General features: G+C 39.4%; 1 protein-coding gene across 2 annotated transcripts in view; it reads right to left on the bottom strand.

Annotated features, from left to right (window-relative positions):
* The window catches only part of SYT12 (synaptotagmin 12), a 58862-nt gene that overhangs the window by 13688 nt on the left and 25228 nt on the right, over window positions 1-19946 (bottom strand). For both annotated transcript variants that reach the window (XM_087950707.1, XM_026668135.2), the window contains exon 4: window positions 17321-17710. In XM_087950707.1, the coding sequence (XP_087806833.1) occupies window positions 17321-17710 (390 nt within the window). The remainder of the gene's footprint in view (window positions 1-17320; window positions 17711-19946) is intronic.

The following is a 19946-nucleotide window of genomic DNA, read 5'->3' as shown; positions in this document are numbered from 1 at the left end:
TGCTGGAGAGATCACAGTTGCGATCAGAAATGCTAATGTATTGGACTAGAAAGGGTTCAGTGGGGATTTATTGTCTCAAGACCTTCAAATGGGTTATTTGAAGGACCCATGTTTTCCAACTATATCTACCCAACCACCAGGGAGGCAGGGTAAGGAGGTCCATCTAGTGCCACTTAGAAAAAGGGTCTTCCCCATGGTGGCTCCCCCCGGGGAACATCATCCCTGCAAAGGTAAGATTGGCCCCCACCATGATACTCTTTTGAAAGGCCCTGAAGACATGGCTTTGTCGACTGACCTGGGTGATAATGGAGCCCATCAAATGATTGTTGTCACTTGGAGGATGGGGGTTCATAATTCTTATGTATTCACAACCTTGCTAGCACAGGTGAAAGCCTAATACTTTGATTCTCCTAAAGATGGCCATGGTGTTCTCCCTATTTCACCCCCGTGATAATCCAGAGAGGCTGAAAGCCTGGCTAAGGTGAAGAGGTGAGTTTTGTGATCTGAACCACATTTTCTTAGTCTGTTCTATCTACCACACCACAACAGCTATTATTACACTTTGTCTCTTCAGACTGCAGTTTTTGGGTGATATTTTTGGCTCTGCTTTACATATTACCCTGCATTATACAATGAACCTCAGAATTTAAGCAAGAAAAAAAGTGGTTTCTATGAAAGTCTTAAAACTATCAGTTCAGACTTCATCATTTTCCTCAGGTGTCTATGTCTCTGTTTCCATCTGCCAGAATTCCTACTTAGGTGTTGTGATCCATGCTAATTATATAACTGTTTTATAACTGTTTGCTGATTCTTTGACTTCCGGCTTCATACTGTCAGATCTTAGTTTATAGCTGCTATCTTTGGCCAGCACTACCACTTTCTATTAATCCAGAAGCATTTTCCAGTTCTTGACCCACTCCTGGAAAATGCTTCTGGATTAATAGAAACTGGTAGTGCTGGCCAAAGAGAGCAGCTATAAACTAAGATCTGACAGTATGAATCCGGAAGTCAGAGAATCAGCAAACAGTTATAAAGGTAATTAGCATGGATAACAATACCTAAGTAGGAATTCTGGCATCTGACTCTGGTTAGAGAAAAACCCCTAATTTTGGCTTAGGCATTGTGCAAAATCCATAGCATTGACTTCTGTCTGTGTTTCCTCTGTGAATAATGTGCTGTGTACTTTTTGCCAGCTACAGCATTTTCCTTACACTCACTGTCCAAACTGTTTGCATTAAATCAGTAATGATTCCACTATTTCAGCAGTAATAGCTCCCCAAATTAGAAGTTTGATGTCAGTGAATGGCCACAGGAGACAGAGCCCAACATTACAGTATCTTCAGGGAAATACCCGCACACGGCCATTAGAACTGTCATAATGCAATCAACAGTCTGAAGCCGTTCATAGAATTAATTTCCTTCAAGGAAAGCCACCTAGGATCTCTCCTGATACAACCTGGAAGAGCCCATGTAGATACAACACTTGTAATACAGACTGGCTTTGCACAATTTTAAAAAACAGCAAGAAGAAATAGTTGTGTGCGCATGCACAGGTGTGATCAGTATCAGGGTCCTAAGTAATTAACGGTCTGTTACCTAAAAATAAAACTCTTCTCTTCCCTACTGACAGCCCTGCTAAGTAGACCAGAGCTTTGCAGGAAGGATAAATCAGGTTAAAGCTGAATATAGCTGCCTGTAACATACCTCTTCTTCCTCCTCCATCTTACAGTTCACTGAATTAGGGAGATATTTGTCTCAGCCACTTCGAGATGTCATTTCACAGTTCTAGATTTAAAAAACGCTTGAGTCCCTTTCAGTAAAAGTTATTGAATATTTCTGTAAAGGTTCATCTTCTACAATACTCTCTATATCCCTCCTTCCCATTGCTATTTGCTCAATGGGACCTTATACCCCACTGCAAACAGCAGGTGTAAGGAGATGATTCCATCCAGGTTCTTCTTTTGAAGACACCGCTGGCAGTAGAATCCAGACTGCCCCGTTGTGTGGGCAGCTGCATCTTTAAAATTCTGGGAAATTCAACAAGCAGAATTTTCAGTATCTTGATGCGGACGACAGAGAAGAGAACAGATCTGGTTTGATGTAAGCATTAAAAATGGCAAAACCCAGTTTTGCTACCATTCCGACTCACAAGAATCCTAAAAAACCCCTCAAACAGCGACAAAGAGAGGTTTTCTTGAATTTGTGCAAGATCTCCTTCAGTTGTCCTCTTTCATTCCAGAATTTCATTTTACAGTTTTTTCATTGGTTGTATGTTGTTCAGCTTTTATGAATTCTATTTTGCTGACTGCATATTCCTGCATATCAGGATTTCTAGATTCCAACTAAGTATTCACATAAATAAAATTTCAATCTTTCTTAAAGCTAAAGTAGATGTGATGGAGACAGAAACATAGAAAACTGACAGCAGAAAAGGCCATCAAGTCTGCCGTTTGAGGGTTTTGACTCACTATGGCTACAGGAAGTTGATTCCAGGCTTCCAATATTCTTTCTGCGAAGTAATACTTTCTAACGTTACTTTTGAACATCCCTCCTGTCAGTTTGTGGTTATGCCTCCTTTTTCTTGATTTTTTTTCTTGATAGCTTAATATGGAAAACACTGCCTTTCTAGAATCTAATTCACACTCTTACTATTTAAAGGTTTCAATCATGTTCCTCCTTTCCCTCCAAGCTGCACATATTCAGTTCCTCCAATCTCTCCTGGTATGTTTTGTCCAGAAGTGAGATCCTACCTGTTCCACTACCAGTTTGGTGATCGTGCATGCGTACCTAATGTGCGTGCACCTAACGCACATGCGCAGCTTTCCCAACACCAGCTGAGGCCTGCAGCGCCAATCCGCTGAGAGGATAAAGAGGAGAAAAGCACAGGGGCGGGTGGGAAGGCCGATCCTGCCTTTTTCTATTCTTTCTCCCCTTCTTTTCCTCCTCTCAGTCTGATTGTTGGAGGCCTTTTTAAACTACCCGTTCGGCTGAACCGGTCCAAACCGGTAGCACTGGTTTTGCCCCTCAGAACTTGCACCATTTTGGTTGCCCATCTTTGGACTCACTCAATCTTATCAATATCTCTTTTTAGGGATGACCCACAATCTCTCCAGAAATCTTTTTCCTTTGCATAAGGAAAAAAGGACCCTTGATGAGAAAACTAAGTAGTTCCCCTCTGCATTATTCCCCCAAAGAGGAGGAAAATGTCAGGCATAGTATAACAGGGACATATACAACCAATTAAATATAATGAGCAAGTACAGTCATTGGTATTTTGCTAGCACCAGAGAGCCCCGCTGCTGCTTCTCAAAAAAAGAAAGAAAGAAAGAAAGAAAGAAAGAAAGAAAGAAAGAAAGAAAGAAAGAAAGAAAGAAAGAAAGAAAGAAAGAAAGAAAATGTCAGGGTATATTGCAGAGGTATCCATCTTATTTAGCTTCTCCTATTCTAAGGAAAAGGGTCTCTATATATGGATAGGGAACTTTGTTGTTCTTTCTGCTACAGTCCTGGATCCTAGCTCAGCAACATCCTGGGATACCAATTAGTGTTAGACTGTGGAGACCCAGATTCAAATCCCTATGTCAGCATGAAATCCACTGGGTGTGATCTTTGTCTAACTGCCCCAAGTAGGGAATATGGGCTGAATAAAAGGTGGAGAGTCCTGGAATTAGAGCTGCTTGGGAGAAAAGATGGGACTGAACGTTACAAATCTAGCACAACATGTTTCAACAGAACCACATTGCATTAGAAACTGTAAGCAGAGGAAGAGACAGCTCTCTTTTAATCTCATCCGTAAGATAGGAAGACTTTATTTCTATTTATTTGTTGCAGTTAACACCAGTCACAACACGCTAAGAGAATTTAGATTAAAATGAGGTGCTTCTTTTGGCCTGTGCCCGAAAATGCCTGGGTGAAATGAACCTTGCGGGTCCTTTACCTCCCTTGTCCTGGGTGCGTGGGAGGTTTCTGAGCAGAATGATTAAGTCTGCAGTGTTCTGCTGAGGAGGTAGGCCTTTTAATCTTCGTAAGGAAGTACAGCAAACAAGGTCCATTCACAAGATGACTTCCTGCCCCACAAATCCTTTCACCATCTCCATCAGCAGCTGTAAACAACTATCTTTACAGTAGATTTCTCATTTCATCCACTTCCCCTTCAGGGAAGCAAAAGCTGAAAATGTTGAGAGAAAAATCAAAGGGAAACAATTTGTGAAGCTACTATCTGCAGAGCAACCATGCTTCTCTCTCCCTCCCCCTCCCCCTCCCCTTCCCTCCCCCATACACTACCGTATAGGCCTTTGCCATTGGGTTTGTTAATAACCCTCAGCCTCCTTGCAACTGCCTCTCCTATACAATGCATTGGTCTATGGAAGAGTCCAGGGCCTACTGTGTGATACAAGATTAAACTTCTTCCATTCTGTTTCCCCTAGTGTCTCCAACTGTTTGACAATAGCTTAGTGCCTAGAAAATACAGAATTACCCCAGAGAACCCAGCAAACGTTTACCATGAAGCAAAGATTAAATGGTCATAATTTCTCAATAGCAGGTCACTATTGAAAATATCTTCTCTATGTATCCACAAGATAACAATGCAGGATTTATCAGTGTAGAGATTCCAAAATTGTTTAGTGACATCAAAGTTACAACTGCACTGAAAAAGTAACTTTACAACTGTTGCAACATCACTGTGATCACATGATGCTTGTTTGCAACTTTCACACCTGGATTCCAATAAACAGAGTCAATGGAGGAGCTGCCAATAAAACTGCAAGTTGCACTCGTGTGGTGCTTTGCTTAATAATTGTGGGCGACTTGATTAATGACTGCAATGGAAGTGAGTTGTAAATCCATTGCAGCCATGCAATTTCTTGCTTGACCACTGCATCATTCAGTGACAGATTGCTGGTCCCAATTGTGGTCTTTAAGCATGTATACTAGTGTGTTATGTATAAATTTACTGAAATGTAATACAGAATGGAAACCAATTTTAAAAACTGCATGATGAATTGGATGAAAAACTTCAAAGAGATAACTGCAGAAGAATAATGGGAACTGTTATGGAAAAACTTATTAAAATTCACTCTACGCTATATGTCATAAAATGTTTTATAAAATTTGGCATATTTCAATTCCCTGGGATCATAGGTCCCAAAAATGTAGACATATTCTGTAAATTAGCCTATTTGGGATATCTGGGTTCAAAAATTGTTGCCCTACGATACGATGCATTGTTTTGCCCAGTTAAAGGCTACAGGAACAAGAGTTTTGTAGTATTTAGACAAATAGCATTAGCGCTCATGGTTTTGATATCTTGTCTGGTCTACTTCAAAAGGCTGATGATATTATAGAAAAACTGGCTTCTATTTGGCTGGCTTTGCTTCTTGTGATGAGAATGGTAGTACCTCTCTACCTGCCTATTCATTGTACCCCCTGTCACACTTGGATTCCTAGACATTCCACAATAAATTCAATGATTTACACACATTCATATTAGAAAACTTCTATTGTGTGTTACAGGGAAGAATCATTGCTATATGGAGTTTTAGCCAATAATTTCCTGCTTCAGTGGGAATACCGTGGCCCATTTGTCAAAAATACAGCTCAGGAATAGAGCAATTTATAGTCTGCAAAATATTATCATTGGGAAAACATGGGGCTCTATGCCATTCTAAGTACATTAAACAAGATCCAAAGAATGTGAACGTTTCAACTTATCAGATAATCTGAGGATTTCCCCACTGAGGTGACTTAACTTCTTTCAAAATATTATTTATTCATTTGTGGACTCTCAAACAAATATCTTTCAGGAACTTTAAACTTTTGTTTCCCACAGCCACCATGGTATGTGTAAACTGTCAAAGGATTGCATTATATAACCCAGAAGGAACTGGCTCTTTTTTCTCTGGATCAATGGGAGCATTTCTCAGCTAGGGTGATAAATAAATGTGCTAAAAATCAAATGGCTTCTATCTCCTCTGAAGTCCTTGACAGATTCCCCAAATTTCATGTCTTCTGGAAGCTGTCAAAGAGAACCGCACTGCAGCAGAGGCCTTGGATGCACAACCAGAAAGTATGCAAAGTGACAGAACCAATGTGGTGTAGAATTAAGACATGCAGGGTGCCGGAAAAAGCGATGGCACACACATACCAAGGCATTAGATTAGATTTCACCCTTGTGATATTGCACAATACTTTTTCCTGTATGTATCATATTAATTAATTCAGATAGAATCAAACCATCTCTAAAAACACCCTAGCTCTTAAAGCGTTCTGATTTGATATTTTATCATAATGTAGACAGAAACATACAAAGAGACAAGTTGGTAGCTCTGGACCAGGAACTGTAGCAATAGCACTTAGGCCAGTGGTGGCTAACCTTTTTGGGCTCCTGTGCCAAAAATTATGCACGTGCTAGTGCTCGTGCGCTCATGTGCCAACACCCAGAAGGCAATGTGTGCCCCCCCGCCCCATGCGCATGCGCACACAATCCGCCCCAGCCACTCTCCCCGCCACCGCCTTACCTGCACTGCGCCTCACAGCTGATTTTCAGCCTCCCAGAGGCTTGAAAAAGTCTCTGCAGGATTTACAGGACGAATAATAGGCCTGGTTCATCACTTCCAGTATTATAGGAAGTGACAAAACAGGCCTATTCGTCCTGCAAAGCCTGCAGAGGCTTTTTTTCAAGCCTCTGGGAGGCTGAAAAAGGCCTCAAACAGGCCGAAAATCAGCTGTGAGGCACACACATGGTCAGTGAGATAAGTTTGCCTGCAGCTCGCGTGCCAGTACAAATGGCTTTGTGTGCCACATGTGGCACGCGTGCCATAGGTTCGCCATCACGGACTTAGGCTTATATATTGCTTTACATAGTATTTTACTCTCTAAGTGGTTTACAAAGTCAGCATATTGTGTCCCCAACAAGCTGGGTCCTTATTATACCGATTTCGGAAAGATGGAACGCTGAGCCAACCTTGAGCCAGCCAAGATCGAACCTCTGGCTGCGGGCAGAATTAGCCTGCAATATTGCATTCTAACCACTGCACCACCATGGTTCTGCAACATGGTTAGTCATGGCACACTTTGGTGGAGGAACTTTCAAAGTCTAACTTCAGCAAGTCATCTACCGGTACCAAAATCCCATCAAAGAGAGTAAAGTATGGAATTGCAAAGCACCTTGTCCTTTCACACAGAAATTAACCCCACTACATTCAGTTTGACTTTATCTCAGGTAGAGTACACTAGAATAACCTTTTATCATTAAAAAAAAAACACACCTCTTGGAAAGTAGCTGATGAAGTACTGTGAAGAAGGAGGAGGAGGGGGAGGAGGAAGAACCACCTCATATGTCAACAATTGAATATTCTGGAATTCAGGGCTAACAGAAGGTTTCTTTCTTTTAATACAAACATAAAATGCCTTTTTACCCACACTGCTATGGGTCTTATTTAGAGCCTATAACTTTTGGATCAGTTCTTTCTCTAAATGAAAAGCTGCAAGGGCAGTCTTTAGCATTTCTACTGCAAATGTGGGGTATGGGCATCCTCCCCCCCTCCCATGATGCCTTCAAGCTTCTGGGGTTTCCTTCCTCCAATCAGAAATGTAGACAATGTTGCAGCAGCCTCACTTCTACCCGACCTTCAAAAAAGTGAAGGATAGCGTTGCCACGCATCCCACACTATTTTTTCCCCCCTGTAAAGCAGTGATCCCCAACCTTTCTTATGCCGCGGCCCGGTATCCCCAACCTTTTTATGGCGCGGCCCGGTACGGCATTAGTTGGCGCCGCCATCTTTTTGATGAAAAAGTGCTTCCGGTGAGGTTTCTACCGGAAAAGCTCACCGGAAGCACTTTTTCATCAAAAAGATGGCAGCGCCCAGCAAACCAGCGGCCCGGTAGGACTTGTTCCACGGACCAGTACCGGTCCGCGGACCGGTGGTTGGGGACCCCTGCTGTAAAGGGAAATTCAACAAAGAAAAAGCAGGAGATGCTCTGAACGGAGCCTCCTGCTCCTGGCCAGATGGATGAAACCTCTTCTCTCTTAGTTTTCAACCAAAGATCCAGGGAGCAGCAGTGGTGGGATTTAAATTGGTTTACCACCGGTTTGGTGGGCGTGGCTTGGTGGGCATGCTTTGCACATGCACGGAGCAAACATGCACTTTGTGCGTGGCATAGAGGCTTTCCTACTGACCTTCTCCTGCACTCTTCCTGTTCGTTCAACAGCTGACACGCGGCAATCCGCTGTGCTGTGCGATGCAGCTGTTCTTCAAAAGCAGGAAATAGAGGTCAGTATGGGAGACTGGGCAGGCGGGCGGGCCCAGCAGCAGACCTTCAGAGCGAACCAGATGAATTTTGGAGCTACTTGTTTGGCCGAACCGAGCCAAACCAGTAGAATCCCACCCCTGGGGAGCAGCCCCCAAACTACTCATACTGCTATGTAAAAGGACAGAGAATTTATATTTTATGTGCTTTGGGAACCTTCAATCCTATTATTTGTGTGTGTGTGTGTGTGTGTGTGTGTGTGTGTGTGTGTGTGTGTGTAACCCTCCTTCACAAAGCCAATTCCCAGGAAGAACTTTACTTGTACATGAATTGTAAATACATGAGAATTAGGAAGCTTGCTAAATGTCCAAATTACTGCTGCTAGAATCTTTTCTACTGGATGGGCTAAAAATGCTGGGAAAGGTGATTTAACACTGTTCCAGGGCAGGGGTCGGATTCAATTTTTTTAACAACCGGTTCTGTGGGTGTGGCTTAGTTGGTGGGTGTGACTTGGTGGTCATGTGACTGGGTGGGCATGGCCAATTCACCGTCATTCACGTCAAGGGGCACTTCTCCTCGCCTGCCTCTCATGACAGTGGGGATGCTGCATTGGTTGTAAGTGTGAAAAATGGTCATACATCACTTTTTTCAGTGCCATTGTAACTTTGAGTAGTCACTAAATGAACTGTTGTAAGTCAAGGTTTACTGTACAAAAATACAAAAAGCTTCTTTGCTTGCAAAAAGCTGCCCTAAATACCAATCATTAGATTAAAAATACCTGCAAGCCAAAGTTACAAATCAGGCAGGGTGCCAGAGCACCTTCAGGAATTAAAATAGTTAAAATGCAATGATAACTATCAGCAGCCAACTCTTGCTCATAAAGTGAAACCCTTTAGCAGAGAGGTCATTTAAGCTCTCCAGAAAGAGCACACCCAGGAAAAGCAATCCTTAGATCCATTTGTACCACTTAAAGATATCAGCTGGTCTCACTCACCTCATAAGATATCCTAAGGAAATCATCCAGATTTAAGGAAAGGTCACATGCCCCCCCAGAAAGATAGTAAAAAAATCAGTGCCAAGCTTGCATCCTGCCTCTTGGAAGTACACCCCAAAAGGACAGTGCCACATACCACTAAAGCAGTAAAGGAAGACCCCTTCCCCAGATAGAAAAAGAAACCATGAGGCAGAAAAAAATTCAAACACAATACAAATAATTAAATCACAACAGTAGCTGTTGCTTATTAAACCAATTACCAGAACAAATAGACACAGGAACTAGCCAGATTTCTCAACCCAGTTTCTTTTCAGGAACAGAGATTAACCTTTTTCCTTCCAAACAAAGCTAAATAGGGAAAATTATCCCATCAATAAACACAGGATTAAGCTTCACCAAGGACAGAATTAAACTTCACCAAAAACCAGTTTTAGACTCAGAAAGGGTATGTAAACTCACATTTGAATGTCAATCTTTCTAGCTAGTCATGAAGCCTTGCCGAATGTCACTCATCTTGGTTCCTTGTCATTAAAAGCTTCTTTCCGCAGCTCTGCTTCGTTATTCAATTATTTCTTCAAAGTGCTAACTGCAACAGGGGAGTATTTCCTCCCAACAGCAGTGTAAAAAGCTTAAAACAACCCTTCCCCTTTAAGAAAGTACCAGGAAAGAAAAAAAAAAACTCCTTCAGAGACAGTAAGTCTAGGTATACTGCCAAGAATGTAATAAGGGTGGAAAAAAACAAAAGGAGATTTCTTCTAACTACCTGTTCTCCAAAATGCTTAGAAAGTTAACAAGGGGTTCTATAGAATCAGTCAGAACTGGTAGAATCCCATCCCTGTTCCAGGGGCAAAAAGGTTCCCTATCCTTTTTTGCAGCAAGTTATATTGCCTTGGGTTAGCAAAAATCAGTGTCAGTACCAGTCTAGTTTCCATGTTTTTGAAGATATAATAAAAAGAAGCTCCCTTGAAAAGATCTGAAGACTTCCCCACCAGCCAGTTAGAATTGAAGAAGATTCTTGGATGAGAAGCGAAATGTTGTCAAACAACCACAACCACAAAGTCCAGTTGCATTTTGGAAAAAGCACCTTTGGGACACCATGATCTAGATCAGTGGTTGCCAACCCGTGGGCCATGAGAAAATTTTGGTGGGCCGCAGAGAAATCTCACCCCCAGAGCAACCCCCCCAAAGCAAATAATCCAGGCTGCGCAGAAACACAAGGCTGCACCGCCCACATGGCCAGCAGGAACCCTCCCCGCCCACTCACTCCTTACCCGGTAAACTTGCCTGCTAAATTGCTATTTTTCCTTTTTCCGACCATCATCTGTTCTGCTGTGCCGGGAGATTTAGATTAGCTAGGAAGCAGGAAATGGTCGGATTTCTTGCTTTCTAACTAAGCACAGCCGAACCTCCCTTAGGACTGAAGGTTTGCTTGCAAGCAAATTCAATGCAGACTCACAGCAAGCAAATTTGAGAGACTGAGCTAGCCATTGGCAGATAGATAGATCACTCAATGATTCTGTGAGCAACTCAATCTGCCTGCTTTGCCTGATTTTGGATAAAAGTTGCTCTTTTTTAAATAAAAAATTCAATATTTACATGCATGGTGTGTTGTGAGTTAATTTTATGAGTTTGCTTGCAAGCAAATTTTATATGACAGACTGAGCTAGCCAATGGCAGACAGATAGATTTCTGAATGAATCTGTGATTCTGTGAGCAACTCAATCTGCCTGCCTGCTTTGCCTGATTTTGGGTAAAAATTGCTCTTTTTATAAAAAATTCAATATTTATATAATATTTACATACAAGCCATGCCCTTCCAGTCACATGACCACCAAGCCACACCCACAAATTAGGCCATGCCCACAGAACCAGTTAGTGATCCCTGGGATTTAAAATTATGAGTTTGGTGGACCCTGAGGTCCAAAACGTTGGCGACCCCTTATCTAGATGATTGAGAATATCCATGGACATCTAAAACTCTGTTTTTCAAACTTGGCAACTTCAAAATGTATGGACTTCAACTCTCAGAATTCCCTAGCCAGCAGTACTAAACCATTCTAATCTGAACTCAGATGGTGTGTGCACCAACCAGATTAAAATAAATTCTTTAAAGTTGGAAATTTAGTGAGCGGCATTGGAAACTTGTGAGTAAGGAAATAGTGAGGAAAAAGTGAGGACAAATATGGACTAATTTGTTGCTTTTTTAATAAGAAATTGGTATTTTGTAACGGGAAATTTTAAAGCTGAAATTTTAAATTTCAGTTTGGTTGGAATTGTGTGAGACACAAATAACTGGGATTAAAGAATGGTCTGCAGAACTGACTTTGCAAATCTCTTCAAAGCAAAGCATCTGCTACACATACTAATGATTGAATAGACTTAGTCATCAGAGACCATTAAGTCTCTTTTCTTGCCCTGTAGGGCCTTCTCTTCCGCTGAATATTTTAAATAAGATTTTATGTCCACTTGTTCAACTGAATATGACATGAATGTGCAGAAAATGATATTTGTTTTGAAAACAGCAAGTTTCTATGCAAAATCAGACTTTTTCAGGTGGCTTCCAGGAATGCCTGGCTTCTCACTCAATGATCTGTCAACAGCAACTTCCTATGGTTGTTTGGTTTAGTTTAAGTTATGTTTTACTGTGTTCAATGACTCCCACTCCCTACTAAGCCTGAATTTTTCTTCAATTCCTAGAGTTATTTTCAGTTGTTTACCCATTCATCTGGAGCTAAGTTCATTTGTTTGTTGTAAAGGCCAAATAAAACAACAAAATATCAGGCTCACTGCCTGCAACTACAAGCAAATGGGAAATAACATTTTGCAATACAGTTTATTGTTTGAAAGCTGGATTTTTCTATATCTAAACTAATTTTCCCTATCTTCTGCTGGCCAATGGGCATCTGCCTTGTCATGTTGTGGTCTAAGATGGCATTCAGCTATTCCAACACTGCTACATGTATGCCTATGTTCTTATATCAATATGAAATAAGAAGCTGAATTATTATTTTTTAAATAATCTTGAAACCCAGACTTAAAATCATGAAAATGGTAAAGTTGCAAAAATGACCATAACCACAACATAGCCTACTTCATTATATTTAACAGAAAACCCATTGCAGAAATGATATTATGAAAAAGAGTATTTTTATAATATGGTGCCATCACTAGCTGCTACGTGCTGCAGATCAGCACTGATTCAAACCAGAATCATAAGAGCTTATTCAGATGTTGTCAACCCTACTATTTGCTTCTTCTTACATTGGAGTTGGGGTTTTTAATTTTGGGGCTCTCTACTATAATCCATTTGGATGTAAATCACCTCTGGGCAGTGGCAATCTACCTACGTACATTATTTAAGAAGCTGGTTCCCAAATGTACCCTCCATGGTGCACTCTGTATTCCTGCCATGCCAACATCACTTTGATAAGATTGAGCATGAATGTGCACCATGATGAAGCTATCGCACACGCAGTGGTATGAGCATTGGTTTCTGCCCTGAATCCTGTAATAATTCCAAGTCTTGACAACAGCCAAACAGCTTTGCTGCAGGCATTCAGGCCTAATGTGCAAGGGTCTCCTCAGCACTCCAGAGTTAGGGTAACGTCTGAGTGAAAAATACTGTCAGTCCTAATCTCAAAAAGTTAAAGACTGGTTGATTTCCTAGAAATATTTTTCTTACAGTGCCCTCCATCAGTCAGCTGTACTGCTAGTGAAGCAGACATGTAGTGATAGCAATGCAGCCTATCTAAAACCTAGAGGAAAGTGAGGCAGCATGAGAAGATACCCAGAGATCCCACTGCAAAGGTGTTTGTTTAAATGAATCTCATGACTGAGCTGAGGGAAAAAAAGAGAAGGCTTAGATTTCGCAATCAATGCGTTGTTACCCTTCAGCTCATAAGAAAATCCTTTCCTGAAGAATCAATTAGGATAGGGAGAGAAGAAATAGAAGATATATACAGAAGGCTATCTTTCATTTCCCAATTTTCTAACTTTAATGAGGGCAACCTGCATATTATGATGAATTCTAACATGACTTTTAAGAGGTAGGCATGTGCATTTCGTAGCTCCATGTACATAAAGGCCAAGGGTAATTCCTGATTCAGAAAAATCTGCATCACTCTGCTAAGCCATAAATTAGTGCTTATGAACTACAGTGGCTATACATATGTGAACCTGCTTCACGTATTTATTTAGCTTAACATGGTAAGAGCTATTATACATGATTAACTGATTATCTTGTCATTTGGTGTGTTCACTTAAAAACACATTTGCTAGGATTTACTGCATGTCATAAATTAATCCAAAACCCCTATCTGGTTTCTTCCTGATAATGGCTTTTTAAAAGTTTTATATGCAGTCTGCATATAAAATGACTACTACTCAGTAAAAGAATGAAGAGAAATACAGAAGCCATGGTTTCATTTAGGCTTGTTAGCAACAATATAATGGTAACCAGAAAAAGTCAACACTGTAGTTAATCAAAGAGTGGGATGAACTTTTAGCCATTGGTAAACCATGGTAAGTGAAATTAAATGAAGTAAATTAGATCTACAACCAAGGACCTGTAAGTGGTAAGACTGGATGTAGGGTTCCTATCATGCTGGCCCAAAGGACACCTGAATGCTGGAGAACATTAGCTTTTTTTTTTTTTAATGAACCTCTGAATATCATAGCTCCCTCCACTTATTATTACTACATATTATTATCTGGAACAATGTGCATGTAACCCAAGCCAGCCAGGAAAAAGAAAGTGGAGAAATCAATTTCTACTGTCAATCTAAGTTTCTCGACATTTGTATTTGGGGAAACCTTGTTTAGTCCATGTTTTGGGAACTAGCATCTACTTTGTAAGTCACAATACCATTCTTTATGCCTCAACAGATCTGGCTGAAAATTGTTAAAATAATTCAGCTTTAACATGAATTTTAAAGTAGGAATGTGAAAAGACTAAATAATTCTAATCTAGAATGTTACAATTTAAGTATGGTATATTGTTAGTCAAAACTGTCCAACCTGATTGCTTTTGCAATCACAACATTATTACCTAAAACAGCATTATCAACTTACCACCTAGCCCAAATAAACACAAAAGGCTGTATTTTTTTATTTGCTTCGAAGCAGATTCTGACAAAATTGGCAGGCAAAATAGAATGGAAAAGAGCTTGCCAAATTTAATCAAATCAGTTCAGGGCTTTAAAAGTAATGGTCCTTTAAACTCTGAATTAGAAAAGGCTATAGATGAAAACAGAATAAGACACTTCTATTAAGTGAAGCACTAAGTTAAATGAGTTATATCAGGCCAAAAAAACCTGCTTAATGCAGCAAACTAAAATCAGTAACCACCAGCCTAGTATAGGAAGAATTGCTAGAGTTTGCTGGCCAAAACAAGAACTCTTTGGCCAAAATCATATTAAAAACAGTATTTTCCCATCTTGGGACAATATTGAGAATTGAGTGGGCCGGTTCTGTTCATCTGATTATTAAATGGACTCATATTTGAAGACCCAAAATTCAATCACTGAAATCCAGTCACTGAAATTTAATCACTAGTTTCTTTAGGTTCAAACCAAATGCTGGTTTGTAGGGAATGATGAAATGGTAAGTAGACAACAAGGAATGTAAAAAGGTCTCTATCGGTTGCTCCAACAGTATGCCAAGGCCTGGAATGACAGCTTCAATCTAATGGAAACTACCCAGATATCTAATCCCTGAAGGCAATTCTGGGACTATTCTGCATCACATCGCAGGCTCCTCCAAGTAGCACAGAATTTTAGGATTGAAGTGACTATGAAGTAAACAGTTACAGTATTAACATGAAAAGAACAATCAATGCCAGGCATGGCAGAATAGATTAAAAGGGCCGCAATAACTTGCAGGCGAATATAAACCACTTGGAGAAGACATTTCCCATTTACTATATTCCTTTGTGTCCAAGAGAAGCATTTTTGTTCATAGCCCTATCCTCATGCCCTAAAGCAGCAGAGCCCTAAGTGGGACCAGAACATTGTGGAGATCTAGATTCAAATGAAAGTAACAGTGGAACGATTCTATTTCATACCAGATATCCCCAAGTTATTCCTCTTTGCCTCTGGTTTCAAGGATTGCTTGGATCTAATGTACCTTTCTAACATCTGAATATAACTGGAACCAACAGGTTGGATCAATACCCAAGAGGATGGATTCTGCCAAGGAACTGGATAAGGAAAAAAAATGGCCAGCTGAATTTCAGATCATTATCTGCTGTATCATTTGATGACCCCAAGACACTCAACAACTAGCAGTACAACCCTGTTACATGGCTTTTATAATCTTGTAAATTATGACAATACATAGAAACAAAAATAAACCAATGTTACAATGTGTGTGTGTCCGTGTGTGTAAATGGGCTGTAACTTTCAGTTTCTTCAATAATTTTAGGGAAATTAGTTCATGGGGAAAATTTTGATCTTTCCAAGCAAAAAACTAAGAATTCAATGAAGCTGCATCAGCCAAGTGTTGTGAGAAAAACCATAAGTGTATTTGCTTAACATTATCTGTTCTTTTTAGAAATGAAACTCCTCAATGAACAGGTTGTATAATCCTCATTTTCCTGTCTGTTTCAATGCATTTCTCGTTTATGATTCTATATGCCACCATAGATAAACAACACGTAAACTTTTAAGCACTTAAGGGAAGTTAATATTAAAAACTAACTTTAATATGGGATAGCAAAATAATCATAGCTCATTATACCAGTTGCAATTATATATTATTTTTTAAATAAAAAAACAAGCAAAACTTTATTTAATAAGGTAACATCAAATTAATTAAAATCAAGCCTGAGTCATTTGTACTTGCATTGACCATGTGTAATGTGGTGTGATTCCTTTAGAAACCATTTATGCATTTCACCATATGTGGAAAAACAGCAGAAAAGATCTTGGCTTTCTCTAGAAGTGCTCTGGCAACTACTACTTGAATTCCCAGGTAGCTTAACTTTCATTATGCAAGCATTCATATCTGAGCCTTTGGCTACAACACATTTGATTCTGTTTCAGATTAATAAACAGTGTAAGATTTACTGCCAGCAGTGAAGACATTCTGATGCTACCAAAACAGGAGAGTAAATTTGGGATTACGGGTAGTTCTCATTTAACAATCCTAATTGGAATTGGGATTTCCATTACTATGCAATGCAGTCATTAGGCAAAACATCACATGGCCACATCATTTATTGATAGCAGTTTCAGTAGTCCTGATTTGGTAGTTAGGTCAGGATGTATCACTGCTAGATGAGAATGAGACCTCACACTTCTTCCCTGTCATGGTCGCTTCCTCACCCGCCTATCTCCCCTCAACTTTCTCTTTTTTAACATATAAATATAGTGTATGTTTCCTGAACTGGTGGAGTGCAGAGAAGCCAAAACAGCAGAGATGAGGGGGATTTCTTAAAATTGTAATTTTAAATGCGGAATGTGCTGCCAAGCACCTGAATTTTGCTCATGTGATCGTGGGGGCACTAAAACAGCCATAACTTCAAGGACCAGCTGTAAATACCATTAGTTCAAAGTTATAACTTTGAACAGTTGCTGAACAAATGATCATTAAGAGAGGACTAGCTATAAACAGGATTTAATACTTTATGATATACTTCCCGAAATGTTTCAGCAGATGCAGTATGCAGCTAACTTTGGGCTGGAAACTAAGTGGGGTCAGGGTTCATTATAATTTGGAACTCCCACAAGGATTTTGCTGAATTAGTAGTTGGATGGAAATAGGAATAGAGATTACAGAGAACATATAAGAAGACAGTGGCAATGTAAATTGTAGTTGTGTTCAACAGACAAATAATAAAGATAAATTATTTGTGTGGAAGAAAGCCAGATCAATTCAACATTAAAGATCTGCCCAGATTCTGGAATTAAATGTAACTAGGGGCAAAAATCTATCTTAAGATGAAACTATTTACCCGGCTAAATATGTTTATATCATACAGCATCTTCATGATTAAATACTTGTACGCGTGACTGAAAAAGCCTTGTGTAATGCAGTCTGGGGAATTGTTGGCCACCAAGTATGAGCGGCGGAGAAACTTACCCTAGAAATGCCAACAATCTGCTCATCTGGAAGTAAACTGATGCGCACAAAACAGGATTCAAAATTAACATCTTCCTTCTCCATCAGATCTTTTCCCTGCAGCAAGGTGACATACAGGGTATTTGAATTTACATTGTATTCCATGTTAACTTCGATTTGTCCCACTGTGAATTCCTGGCCAAAGTTATTTCCAATGGAGGAGACAGAAGTTAGAGAGTCAGTGGAGATTGATTTTCTCAATGGCCCATAAGGGGTCAGCTCCAGGTCTTTGTTCATCAGCTCCAAGGTCCCCAACTCATTAATATTTTCAAAGGCATCATCCATTTTCAAGCTTTGCTTGCAGACAGGAGATATTCTTTCTCCTGTCTTTCGGAAGTTGCTTGTTGTCCTCTGCAAATGATAAGAAAAAACAGAAAGCTAGTTAGAGATCATGGTTAACCTGAACTTCAGCATGCTAAATATAGAACATATAATTTTTAATGATTTATTAACATAGGCTGGCAGAAAAAATGTTCAGAATAAAATGGACAAAAATACTCCATATATCATGAATGTAAGTTTTCACATTACGGAAAAACTGACATCTCTATCCAGAAAAGATTCCCTTAGTTAAAATGAGATATTTTTTCAGTGCAAAGAAACATTGAAGAAAATTACAGCTGAATTAAAAGTTGGGTCTTCCAGATGTTCATTGCATTGTTGTTTCAAGCATTACAACTACTTTTTAGGAAGTGCTACTAGAATTACTATAATATCATCACAAATAACAATGGCAAAAGATTAACTACATTGTTGATACTTGGAGTGCTGCCCATTTTATTAATAATTCTGGTCCTGTGGAAGGATCAAAGGACTGATGGTGATTCTTAATTCTAATTTATTTTCAGGCCACACACATTTATTTTCTGTTTTCAATTCTGAAGCCAGTTTTATTCCTTCCATTTCTTTGTGGTGCACATTACCTTTATGGACTACATTTCATCCTATCAATATTTATGTAGAGATCTATACACTGTTTTGACAAAAATGATTCTAAATTTAAGTTCTGGAGGAGAAAACAAGCGAGAGTCTTCAGAAAATGTACCTAGGAGAGAAACTCTGTGTATGCAATGTTGTTTAAACTGTGCCTGAAACGGTGCAGTCTATAGATAATGCCTTATTGAGAGTCAGTTTGGTGCAAATAGCTCAGTTTTGTCTACATTAAATAACAGCGGCTCATCAGAGATTTAGACTAGGGTCTTCCCAGATCTATCCTGAGAATGATAGGAACTGACATGGAGAGCCTCCACATTTTAATCTCCAAATTCACAATTTACTATTAGACAACAACTCTTTCTAGTGCTTGTTAATTTAATTAAAAAATCACTAACATCAGCTATCCTCCAGATAACTTTTGCACAATGCAAAAATGAGATTCTGAAACAAAAATACCTCTTTTGACTTCAGATATCTGCAAATACATAGGCAGGTAATCTTGACTCTGCTATATAATGTAAAATTGGAATTATGGCTTCATCTTTTAAAACTCTCATCCATGATGCACTATATTAATTCTGACTGAAGATCAATAATCCAACATACACAACCTCAGGTTTCCCTTTGTTTGCCAATGTTAACACCTCTACCGAAGGCTTCAAAACCACATCTAATCTCCGCTTCTTGCATTGCCATGTTCCTACCAGTCTTCTCTGCCTGCCTATGCTTTGGGTATGAAAATAAAAATGTTTGTTATACCCATTTATGAGCCTATGGAGAAAAAAAAGAGCCAAAAGTGTATTGAAGGAAATGTGTTATTTTATAACATTCCCACAAACTTATTCCCAGAGGACTGTGTAATCTATTTTATATTTGTATTTCGAAAGAAAATATAGGACAAATTGTTCTCACTCAAGCAAACAGGAATATTTAATATTAACATTTAGAGAGTCTTTCTGTTCTTTGACTGGATTTTACAAAAAGATACCTTCCCCAAACAACTTTCATTTTAAGATGGACTCTGAATTGCTGACTTCTTGGCTGAAATTTGGGACTTTCTGGCTTCTCCCCCATCCCTTGCTTTTCTAACATGCCTGAATAAAAATTCGAAAGCTTCTTCAGTCATTTTAAGGCATTTTGGTTTACTCTAGTAAAAACAAAAATATTCAACTATGAATTTTGGGTGGGTGGGTGGATGGGAAGGGCCCATGGAGTAACATAACTGTATTACTTGTTAGGCATTTATGAGAAAACATCCAAGAGAAATCTGACCATGGTCATTGACTTGTTTCACTGAATAGAAGCCTACATTATGTAGTGTTGGTTTGGGGGATTTGGAAAGGAGATTGTTGAATGGCCAGAAAAAAAGAGTTAGAATCCATCAAACTTATTGGTCAAATCTCAGTTGATCATCGCTAGGGAGACTTAAATTGTGCCCTCTACTTAAACTTACTAAATTACTTTAATTTCTTTTTATTTTTTCTATGTAAAAACTTTTCTTTCTTTTTCTTTTCTTTTTCTTTCTTTCTTTTGTGTGTGTAGGGGGAATATAGGTTAACACTTACAAAGAGCAGGATCTTTTCTATCATGGGACTTCTACTAGTCAGAAACCAGTTGGATAAATGTTGAGTTTCTTCTTTTTAAAAATAGA

Source organism: Notechis scutatus, chromosome 1 (assembly GCF_049901735.1).
Source record: "Notechis scutatus isolate UNSWTSFEM ecotype Mainland chromosome 1, rNotScu1.2, whole genome shotgun sequence".
In the NCBI taxonomy this organism is placed as follows: domain Eukaryota; kingdom Metazoa; phylum Chordata; class Lepidosauria; order Squamata; family Elapidae; genus Notechis; species Notechis scutatus.
Note: the sequence above shows the minus strand (reverse complement) of the source record. Positions and strands in the feature narration are given on the sequence as shown.